The 12,631-nt window shown below is 35.3% G+C and overlaps 1 protein-coding gene across 3 annotated transcripts in view; it reads right to left on the minus strand.

Annotated features, from left to right (window-relative positions):
- Positions 1-35: 35 nt before the first annotated feature.
- POLR3G (RNA polymerase III subunit G) overlaps positions 36-12,631 on the minus strand; it is a 35,007-nt gene continuing 22,411 nt past the window's right edge. For 2 of the 3 annotated variants that reach the window (XM_024563641.4, XM_045197802.3), the window contains exons 6-8: positions 12,351-12,433; positions 5,645-5,791; positions 36-2,524 (exon numbers count right to left, since the gene is read on the minus strand). In XM_024563641.4, coding sequence (XP_024419409.1) covers positions 2,438-2,524; positions 5,645-5,791; positions 12,351-12,433 — 317 coding nt within the window. In that variant the 3' untranslated portion in view covers positions 36-2,437. The remainder of the gene's footprint in view (positions 2,525-5,644; positions 5,792-12,350; positions 12,434-12,631) is intronic. The other variant, XM_045197803.3, reaches the window with a different exon arrangement.

The raw sequence follows: 12,631 nt of genomic DNA on the forward strand, positions 1-12,631 counted from the left end.
ATGTAAACAAATACTGAAAAATAAGCAGTGTAGCAACAAAACAGTATTGCTTTTCAGGTAGCAATTTTAAAGATTTCACCAACAAGTATATACTTTTTTTATAATAAGACACTATCTCTGCATTAAAAGTTACTTTCCTAGAGAGTAATTTAAGTCTGAGATTTTAAGCCACAAAAACAAGATTCATGCTGGCTAAGAAATCTGCAAATACTTACGGCCTGTTGTCACAATTAGTCTACTTTAAACTTGTAAAGAGATTTTTCTGAAAGGGCGAGAGAATGCACATAGTGGGGAGATGGCTGGGGCTTCCCAAAGTGAACCACTGCCCAAAGGGCTGTCTTACCATCTGCAGGACTAAAGTGTTGGAATGACTGAAAGCTAGGGGAAGGGAAAAAAGCAGTATCTTTGGTGTATTTGCCCTGTTCAAGCAGTTATCTGCAGATTTACAACAAAGTACACAGAATTACAGATAAGACTTTATAAATTAAGTATTAGCCTAAGGTAATAAGGAGCTGAGAGAATAAAACACCTATGTTAACTATCAGTCCTAAATGACTACTTGCCCATTAAAACTGAAACTAAGTGATTTTTTTTTTTACTCTAAGTACAGTAGATTGCTGCTTTAAAGTAGACTTATTTTATTCATTTTCCATTTAGAATCATTAAAAATTTTTATAAGCTCCTTTAAACAACTAATTCACATTTGATCAAAAGCACTGAACTTAATAATAACGGTCCTCACACCCATCTTCCATTATGTGAGGAAGTATTACATTTGAAAGTGATCTTTTTCCTGAGGAAGCTATGTTACAAATATAAAATTTCCCACCAGAATACAAGATGGGAAGATCAGATTACAACGTAGTTGTGTGAGGAACATATGTTCGTTTCTCAAAACAGTGTGTTCAACCACTTTACAAGCTACAATTTTTTAGATGGCCAGACCAAATTTAAATGAACAATTGATTATTTCTATATGCTAAGAGGATGAATGCATATGGTAAATTTTGGTTGGTCTTTAAGCAGTTTTTATAGGAAATTGTTCATAAGTGAAGAAACTAAGGCACAGAAAACCAAGCTCAATTTCAAGGTTGAGTTTATTAATTGTAGAGATGGAAATAGAGTCTATGGCTCTGATTCACAGGTAGAGAGTAATGGGTGATACTTTCCCCAAAGGGAAAAGTAAATTTATTCTTTTGGTAGATAATATTTTTTATTTATTGACCGATTTTAGAGGGCAGGGAGAGAGAGATACAGCAATTCTTCCACCTCGTCATGCATTCATTGGTTAATGCTTGTATGTACCCTGAGCAGGGATCAAACCCATGACCTTGATGTATAGGGACGAGCTACCCAGCCAGGGCTTTGGTAGGTAATATTAATAAATCATTTTTGAAATACATAATATGAATTCCCTTCAAAATCTTTGGCATTTGTGAGTCTTTAAGGCTAAGGTTTTTAGGTATTCCCCCACACTCCCAATATAAAAGTCAGGGGAGCTAGTTTTTAATTAAAATAAAAAAGATTAATCTTAATTCCAAAGTGACCTGAGTTTTATTCTGCACTGTTACATAATCAATTAGATAGCAATGGGTCCTTTGAAATATAAGAGGCCATTATATCTCGCAGCTCTCACCCATGCGCTCTACAGTGAGATATATGACTAGAACTTACACTTTCATAAAGTACAAATTTAAATAAGATGTCTCAGTCTAATTTTTCATAAGCCCAACTATTCAAAATATCAAACTTATTACAGTGAGATGATTAATTCATATATTGCATGATATGAAGATAACCCCAAGTTCAAGTATTTTTAATATTCATCCCAAGTCTTTATACTCGCTGAGATGTAAAGCTGTGAAATTTATACAGCTCAGATTGGCTTTTTTCCTCGTATATATTTTTGATCACTAAACTCCTTATCTCCTATGCACTTGTAAAAGCTTAGGTAGGTTTATAACATAGTAGCATAGAACATACCATGGAAAGATAAAAAGTAAAATTATTTTCAAGTTTCTTTGTTTTTAAAGTGCTCCATGTGCAGTATTAAATCAACTTTTAGGTTACAGAAATCTATTATGAAATCTATTATGATGAGGTCAGCAGTTAAACAAGAATAATTTGTTCAAGTATGAAAACAGATTAAAAGATGCACATTCTAATCCAAATAATACCAAAAATAAAATTTTCATTTGAATACTTCAGTGGGATAAAGAAGTGTTATGAAGGAATGTCAGAGCGTCAGAGACTTATTGGTAAAGTAACCAGTATGTAAACTCAAAGTGCTTCTGAATGTTTTGGTAACAAATATTGTCCAACAAAACAGGAACAAAAATAAAATACTTACTCATTCCTCATCAGAAATAAAACAGGAAAAAAGTGCCCAAATATTCAGAAGCTGTATCATAAAAATATTTTTTGAGAAATTTCACAGCTAATAGGTTGCTTCATCCATGTTGTCATCACTGTCTGCACCAAAATCTTCTCCATTGTCGAAGTAGGAATTAATGTAGTCATTTTCCTAAGTGAAATGATAGATTGTTCAGTAAACATTAAAATAAATGAATAGTAACATTATTAGTAAGAAACATAATGTAGGCTGTCCCTTTAAGTTTATAAATACCTAATGCAGGTAATAAAATATATCTAATGCAGGTAATAAAATTTACCAGGCTTCAAACAAGTCTCTGCTATGCCGTCTGCTTAGAAATCACATTAGCTTTCACGTGCATCTACCTGTGCTGTGTTCTTCAAGGCCACTACCTCCCACTATTCTCAGACGCCAGCTAGCTAAGAGAACATGAAGGGGTACCCGGTACACTTTAGGACAATGACCCATTTAATTCATTATATCTCGGTAGGATGATACATGGTTTAGTTAGCTATACCACTCATGTAACAAAGGTACAGATCCTCAAGAAACAAAGGCAATTTATATTAACATTAGACCACATCACAATGGAGGTTTTCAGTCACAATGTACAACGGAGCAGAAGCAGAGGGGTTTTTGCTTTCTATCAAAAAAAGGCCTCAAGAAACCAAATCAAAACTTGAAGATTCCACCCTGACTGATGTGGCTCAGTGGATTAGGCATGGTCTTGCAAACCAAAAGGTTGCCGGTTCAATTCCTAGTCAAGGAACATGCCTGGGTGATGGGTCAGGTTCCCAGTTGAGGGCATAGGAGAAGCAACTGATCAATGTTTCTTTCCTGCTCCTTCTCCCTCCTTTCCCATCTCTCTAAAATAAATAAAATCTTAAAAACAAACAAACAACTTGAGGATGCCATACTACATTCCATCCAGGGCAACTCAATTTCCAATAGATTTGGAGGGATTAGCCACTTAGAATATTCCAATTCTTAAGACTATTATCCATGTAAATGACTCAAGATATTTCTGCTTTCTATCAAAAATTCAAAAATCCATTTTAAATATTGATTAAAAGATATTTAAGGAAATCACTGACCAATTGCAGTATATGGACTGTATTTGGACTTTCATTGGAACAATTTCTTGAGACAATTGAAAAAATTTGAACACTGGCTTATGTAATATTTAATGACATTAAGGAATTATATTTCATTGTGTTAGGTATAATGATGATACTGTGATACTGTTTAAGAGCCCTTGTTTTTGAGCATATACTGAGATATTTATGGATGAAATGATACAATGCCTAGGATTTCCTTTACAATAATCCAAGGCAGATGGGTTTTGAAGTGGGAGGACAGGAGCAGAGAGGGTGGATGAATGAGTGATGGAAAGACTGGCTACGTATTGATCATTGTTAAAGCTGGGCTGTTTATTTTAATAGTCACTAGATTTTTGTACATGACTGAAATCAGTCACAATAAAAAATTAATCTCCACACCTCTACTGTTTATGGCAAGAGTTATTAGAGTAAGAAATAGAGACTATTCCCAAAAGAAAGTCTCCTGGATGTCAACTTATTTAGTATCTGGATGGTAGGATTTTATATATAAACTTATATAAATAATGCAAGGAAGGTAACTTGTATTTTTCAGATATATTTTTCATTACTTTGTCTTCCCTAAATACTGTGAGCTTCTATATCTGGCTGAGCCAAGCTGGCTTGGCTTCTCTGGTGCCAAGAAATCCAACAATGTCTGGAAACTGCCTGAGGCCAGTGTATGGGGGAGGCATGGCATGGTTGAGAGGTTGAAAATACAGCAAGATAAATGACATGAGGAGTATGGTCCCCCAAAAGGGTAGGACAATTGGCCTCAAATAGGATGTAGGACAATTCTTCCATTGATAAAAAAAGAGGAGGAGAAGGAAAGACAGTTCGTTTGAAAGCATAAGACATGAAATAAAACAGTTTCTTCTGGATGGCATTATTTTCTGTATGAAGGTACTGCATCTGCTGAAAGTGGAAGAGAAGGAAGTCAAGGAGAGGGGTTATGAAGACAGATGATCTAAAATACTTGCTATGGAGAACTGACTTGGCAAGAGAAACAGAAAACGTGTTAGCCAGCAAAATGGGATGAGTGATTTCTTTTTTTAAAATAGCATCAGTTTATGTCATTCCTTAGAAAAGCTCAACAAGCAGGTTTGGAGGGGAAAAGGAGGAGACAATGGAATTGATCAAAGGTTGATTTGGTCTAGAGTATTTACTGGAAGACCAAGGGACAAGAGCAATAGAAAGAAAGAAGTTGAAAGGTGAGCAAGAGCTCCTTAGGGAAGGAAATGAAGACAGTGAACCAATAAAGTAGAGAAAAAAGGGCCAGAGGGTTTGGCAGTTTCAATCAAGGCAGAGTGCAGCAAAAAACTGAATGATCCTGAAAGAAAACTGGATTCAAATGTGTATGATTAATTTTAAAATGTTTAGCTAAAATTTATCTGGGAGAATAAACAAAGAATACTCAGGTAAGTCCTGAAAAAGAAGGGTGACATGCCCTAAAAATATTAGCAAATAATCAGAAGATTCTAGTCACTGGAACAGCTTCGTGATGGTTCAGAAATAGATCAATGGAACAGAGTCTAGAAATACATCTAACTAGATGTGCAATCTAACAGTGGATAGAGAAGAATTTCCAATGAATGAAGAAAGCAAAATATTTAATAAATGAGGTTAGCAGCTTATTTGTAAACAGATAAAAATAGTCCATGTCTTTCCTTTTACACCAACATAAATTTCAAAAGAATCTGAAATATAATGCAAAATAATTAAACCATACAAGATATCATAGTTGGAGGAGTTTCAGGAGAAGAAAGATTCAGAGTGCGCTGTGAGAAGCTGAAATGGAGTGAAGACAAAGGCCCCTGAAATGGAGGAGAAACTCAGCCTAGGGTTTACTGCATGAGGTCTTTACAAAGTCCCAATGAAGCAGTGACCAGCAACGTTGCCCTGCTCAAAAATATCTGGGCTGACTCCAGCTTAGTTCGAAGTGCACCATGTTTCTCAAAATTACTTTTACATCTTGTTCAACTTGGCATCGCTGTAACTTCAATGCTGTAATAATTCTCTTGCTACAAAGGAATTGATGCCAGTGATAGTACGCCCCTGATTCCCATCAACTTGGTTTTCGTTTGTTCATTTTAATCTATATTATATACCTTACTCCTTTGTAGATAACTGTTAACCTTAGTTAGTTTGTAACCTTTCCAAAACAGACTATTACCTCTTCTTGCTCTTCTTCATCATATTCCTCTTGTTCTGCAGCATCATCTTCCTCATCTTCATCACCTTCTTTATTTTTCTCTTTGCTTCCTTCTTTCTCTTCATTCTCCTCATCTGATTTTTCACCATCACCTCTCTTTTCCAATTCCTGTTGTAAATGAGCTTCATTAACGTACTTGGAAACCACTAGACTTTGACCTTCCTGTTAAGCCTCAAGAGAACAGAGTTACCTATCACTTTATTCTAATCCTCCCTTACTAATATCTTGTCGGAAATTGTGAGTTAATGCAAGGAAAGAGGAACTCACTGTCCTATCATGACACTAGTACTTTATTACTTTGTCCCAGGATCGCAGATAATGCTGATATCAGCTCTAAGCACAGTGCCTTATTTTTATGATTTCTAACATACCTCCTTCAAATATACTGAGTTGACTCAGTTTATAGAGAAGAACTTTTAAGAATGTTATTTTATTTTCCTTCTAACATAATAGGAAAAAAAAGAATGTAATGCTATTAATTCAAAATATGTTTTAGTTTATACCTGAAATTATTTAAATCAATATCAAGTTATATTGTGGTGAGTTATCCTATTTGTAGATTATTCATGTCCTTTCATTTCTTTTCTCCTTCATTACTTACTTCCCATTTCTAGGAAATTTTGCTTTTTAATATATCTGGCAGGTTGAAAAAGAAGAAATACTGAAACTCAAGTCACAGTCAACATTAGTGCTTATGAACAACTCTTCAAGAGGAGGAAAAAGAGAGGTGCAGAGTTAGAAAAGCTTTGAATAGATGCCAAAAAAGCATCTGATAAGGTACAGCACACATTTGTGATAGAAACACTCAGCAAAGTGGGAATAGAGGGAGCATTCCTCAACATAGTAAAGGCCATATATGAAAAACCTAGACCCAATATCATACTCAATGGGCAAAAACTAAAAACTTTCCTACTAAGATCAGGAACAAGACAAGGATATCCAATTTCACCACTTCTATTCAACATAGCTATGGAAGTCCTAGCCACAGCGATCAGACAAGAAAAAGAAATAAAAGGCATATCCAAACTGGAAAGGAGGAAGTAAAACTGTCACTGTTTGCAGATGACATGATAGTGTAAATAGAAAACCCTATAGGCTCCACCAAAAAACCACTCGACCTAATAAGTGAATTTGGCAAAGCAGTGGGATACAAAGTCAATGTTCAGAAATTGAAGGCATTTTTGCACACCACCAACAAAATATCAGAAACAGAAATCAGGAAAAAAAAATCCCATATATTATAGCAACAAGAAAAATAAAGTACCTAGGAATAAACCTAAGGAGGTAAAAGACCTGTACTCAGAAAACTACAGAACACTGAAGAAAGAAATTAAGGAAGACACAAACAAATGGAAGCATATACCGTGTTCATGGATTGGAAGAATTAACATCATCAAAATGTCCATACTACCGAAATAATTATAGATTCAACACAGTCCCTATTAAAATACCAATGACATATTTCACAGATACAGAAAAAACATTTCAAAAATTTATATAGAACCATAAACGACCCCGAATAGTGGCAGCAATTTTAAGAGAGAAGAACAAAGCAGGAAGGATCACAATCCCTGACATCAAACTGCATTACAAGGCCACTGTAATCAAAACCATCTGGTTCTGGCATAAGAACAGACATATAGGTCAACGGAACAGAATAGAGAGCCCAGAAATTATCCATGTCTCTATGGTCAATTAATATTCGACAAAGGGGACAGACACATAAAATGGAGTAAAAATAGCCTCTTTAACAAATGGTGTTCGGAGATCTAGATAGCTACAAGCAAAAAAAAAGAAACTTGCCCACGAACTTATACAATACACAAAAATAAACGCAAGAGTGTATAAAAGACTTAAGTATAAGTTATAACACCATAAAAGGCCTGGAGGAGAACATAGGGAGGAAAATCTTAGATACCCCACGCAGTAATATTTTCACCGATATGTCCCCTAGAGCAAGGGACATAAAGGAAAGAATAAACAAATGGGACTTCATCAAAATAAAAAGATTCTGCATGGCTAAAGAAAACATCAGCAAAATGGAAAGAAATCAACCATATGGGAGAATATATTTGCCACTGATACCTCAGACAAGGGTTTGATCTCCAAAATACATAAAGAACTCACATGACTCCACTCTTAAGAAGACAAGCAACCCAATTAAAAAATGGGCAAAGGACCTGAACAGACACTTCTCCAAGGAGGACATACATACAGAGGGCCCAGAGACATATGAAAAGATGCTCAGCATCACTAGCCATCAGAGAGATGCAAATTAAAACCACAGTGAGACACCACTTCACACGGGTCAGAATGGCCATCATAATAAAATCAACAAACAACAAGTGCTGGCAAGGTTGTGGAGAAAAGGGATCCCTCATGCACTGTTGGTTGGGAATGCAGACTGGTGCAGCCACTATGGAAAACAGCATGGAATTTCCTCAGAAAACTAAAAATGGAACTGCCTTTTGACCCAGCAATTCCATTGCTGGGATTATACCCTAAGAACCCTGAGACACCAATCCAAAAAAACCTATGCACCCCAGTGTTCATAGCAGCACAATTTACAATAGCCAAGTGCTGGAAGCAACCTAGGTGCCCATCAGTAAATGAATGGATCAAAAACTATGGTACATTTACACAATGGAATTCTATGCAGCAGAAAGAAAGAAGGAGCTCTTAGCCTTTGGGACAGCATAGATGGAACTGGAAAGCATTATGCTAAGTGAAATAAGCCAGGCGGTGAAACACAAATAACCATATGATCTCACTTATAAGTGGAACCTAATCAACAACACAAACAAGCAAGTAAAATATAACCAGAGACATTGAAATAAAGAACAAACTGACAGTAACCAGAAGGGTGGGGAGAGGGGCATAATGGGGTGGGAAAAGGCAAAGGTTGTCAAAGAACATGTATAACGGATCCATGGACAAAGCTAAAGGGGGGAAAGATTCAGAGTAGGAGATTGGGGAAAATGGAGACTACTGCATTTGAACAACAATAAAAATTTAAAAAAGAGAAAGAAAAGCTTTTATTGCTTGGTGGTTCTACTTATCCAGCCTGTTAAAATCACTATGCTACCATCTCATAACTTTAACACACAAATTTAACTTTAATATACTCTCATCTTATTATGACTATAAACAATTTTAATCTGTTTGACAAAAAATGATCTGTTTTCATTACTGTCACTATCCATTCACTAAATTATTCTATGCTTAATTTGCACAAGTGATAGGGTTTTAAAGCTTTCTAGGAGGTGGGTGCAGCAATAATTTCACATATTAATATTCATAATTAAGACATAAGATCACTTTAGCTAAGATGTGAATATTCTGAAAGAGAAATCAGAACACTAATTCATAAATCTGCAAAACTCTTTCCTATGATAAGGCATTTGCTTAGTAGATAACAGAGAGAGGTAAAACATATTTTACACATTTGGACTAACTACAACTTGGCTACTCCTTTATTGGTTCTTAGATATTTATTTAATTTTTTTTTATTACATTCAACTTTGAATTTAACAAAATCAAAGGTAATAGAAAGACTATATCAGATAAATTCAGTTTCTAATCAAAATTCAAAATCTACTGTCACTTCACGTGACTGTAACAAAGACAAAATAAGACCAAGATAATCATCTTCACACCCATCCCCCTTGCCTTATGTAATGTATTTCTAAAACAGTAATGTGTACAAGTTTTCCAAATGTCATTCCTTTGGAAAACTGCAAGTAAACAAAATAGTATTTACAGATCTTTTGAAGTGTCTATAAATACACAGAGACAACTCTTCATGCCATCTTTCCTCACCCACCATAATGGTGCCCACGAATGTCCCGACTGATGCTCTCAAGTAACCAACAATGCAAAAAAGGGAAGCAAACACCAGGTTCTTACTAGGCCATGCTCCAAAGTCACTGTCGGTTTCTAATGTGATGATGAAGCATGTCTACATTGGCAACTTTGAAATTACTGATGACCACAGAACTGAGGAAGTCGTCGTGAACCTCACAGGCATGTTAAACAAGCATGGATTAACCAGGCCCAGATTTGATGTGCAACTCAAAGATCAAGACAAATGGCAGAAGAGCCTGCTTCTGTTCCTGCAGTTTGGTTTCCTGGTACTGACAACCTCAGCGGGCATCATGGATCATGAAGAAGCAAGGCATGATCACACAGGAGGGAAAACCCTGGAATTCTTTTTCTAGCTATGTAAGACATACATAAATATGCAAATTAAACGGGTCAACGGACATTAATATGTGGATTTTTTCTTTTCTATTTTAATGGCCATAGTAAAAAGGCCTACAACCTGTTAAGTTTGTGTAGTTAAATGGGAATTTTGTGCTACATTTAACCCTGTGCAAGATATGCACTGTATCTGAAAACCATGCTATTAGCTGTTATTTCCTAATTAGCAGTGGAATTATTTAAACTAGTTATGTAAAAATATTTTTAAAATATAAAATTCATTCCATGCTTCATTTCCATTACTGTCACCTCAAATACCTTTAAATAAATAACCTCAACTTTATTTCTACTACACAGACCTAAAGCAAACCCATAAAACACCTGAACTGGTTAACAAATAGCAGATTTACATAATCTCTAAAAAAGGATCTAAGAGCTACACACATTGTCTTATTACTTCATTTCTTTTTGCACTAAGCTACTAGTTTTGATTCATCTACTTATTAGTCTTCATTTTCTCCTCTGTGAGATTTAACTATTTAGCCCTACTACTTTACACATTCATTTTAAGAATAACGTGAATATAATTCACATTATATAACGAGAAAACACTTTTAAAATAGTTAATTTATGGACAGGGTACATTTCTTTTAGTTTAAATACTGTATGGCCACCCTATTATAGTTATCCTTATATGTCATGCAGAAATAGGAAGCTCAAATACTAGTTTACTGGTGTCTGGTGATTTACACGTTAATTATGAGATTTGAGTGTATGTCACTCCTCTATCCACAGGAGTTTTATTCTAATAAAACTTGCAACTGCTTTGCTGAAGGAATGAACAGTAATAGAGTTATCTGCGAGCTAATTTTGCTCTATTAAGACTGCTAACTCATTGGGATTTCTAGATTTAGAATTCCAGTCATAACAATGTTTGTACTGAAAAGGTGCTCAAATGCAAGGAAGAAGGCAACTCGACTTGTTCTGACGAGCAACCACATTCAGAGGTCCAAATCAATCTTCCTTATAGCACATGTCAGCTTAGCAACTTCTTTCCAGGAAGCTTTACGAACAGTCAGAATCTGTGTTCAGGCAATACAAGTTGGCTAGGCCCACAACCGCATCCATCATGCCACCACAGTTAAACCTGACGGATAACACTATTCCTTTGACAATTCTCTTGGCTTTATTTTCACACATGTTATCTCTAGCTGAAGTACTGGTCAAAATAAAAGAACAAAAATACAAGTTTCTGTTACCATGTAGCTGGCCAACTTGGCTAGACAAGTTAAAGGTTTAAAGTAGGAAAGGAATAATAATACCTATATCATGTGGAAGTATAGAACAATAATATTCATCTCTCTTTGTTGGAATGAAGTATTCAGGAATGTAAATAGTTTATCAAAGAGACTGGTGAATAATGTTTTCAGTAAGTGCTAGTTGCTATCATCATCATCATCACCATCATCACCATCATCACCAGTGCAAGGTAATACAAGCATTGATAAAATTGGTATAGCCCTCATGGAGAGCAACCTGTTAATATTTATTCATATTATACAATACATATAACAACTGTCCCAACAAATCCACTTCTAGAAATCTACCCTACACATGTAAAATGACATACTTAACATGAATTCCTGGCAGCATTGTTTATAATAATGAAACGCTACATGAAACATAATGTCCATCAGTAGGGTACTGATTAAATAAATTATGGTTCATTTTTATAGTGTGGCCAAAAGAAAAAAAAAAAAGGAGGCAAGGCTATACAGACTGATGTGGAACCATTTCCAAGATATGTTAAGAGATAAAATGAAAATACAAGAGTGTACATGCTACCTTTTGTCCTTTAATGAAAAAGAGGAAAATTTGTATTTGCTATGCATAAAACACATCTAGATGGATATATAAGAAATTGGTAATGCTGGTTGTCTACAGGAGGGGAATGGAATGGGAGGATAAATTTTCAGTTAATTAAACTTTTGAATTTACACCTTTTGTTTTTGAAATATTAAAAAAAAGATATAAAAATAAGTTCTACAAGTAATGGTCTTCCCTCAATAGAATCTTCTACACTTAACATGCAACAGAAGGAAAGCATTAAAAAAAGTATACATGCAACAATAGAGAATAACTAAAACGTTTTTAAAAGAAAACCATTTGAGGTATGTAACTCATTTCTTTCCCATGCACAATTCAAATGCAAGGGGAAAATAGGGACAGAGTGGAAAAGGAAGCAGGACAGAAGGTGAGGCAAACTGACAGGTGAGTGGTAGAGGAGGACAGGATGGAGCCCCCTACTTCCCAGCCAAGAAGGATTAAACCTTTCCGATTATCTGTGTGCTGGGGTTGGATCTGGCAAACCTATGTTATTACAAAGTGAGAGAAGGCAGAAAAGCCAAAGGCAAAAGGAGATGTGACAACTTTTCAGTTCACTCTTACAGTAAGAAGAAAATCTTACCTCAATTTTTTTCAATACATCTGCAGTATTAGTGAGTGAAGTGTCCATGCTGGTATTGTCCACCTTTTTGGATTTTGAACCTGCTGAATTAAAACCATTGTTAACGCATTTTTCTATAACAGTAATGGTGTATTATATTTCTTTGCCTTTTAATATGCTGCTTACCATAGTGGTATGTTGTACCAGGCAATCACATAATTTGCAGACTGAATTAATTTTCTTTTTTTAATATATATTATTGATTATGGTATTACAGTTGTCCCATTTTTTTTCTCCCCTTT

The sequence above is a fragment of the Desmodus rotundus genome, chromosome 1, assembly GCF_022682495.2.
Source record: "Desmodus rotundus isolate HL8 chromosome 1, HLdesRot8A.1, whole genome shotgun sequence".
Classification (NCBI taxonomy): Eukaryota; Metazoa; Chordata; class Mammalia; order Chiroptera; family Phyllostomidae; genus Desmodus; species Desmodus rotundus.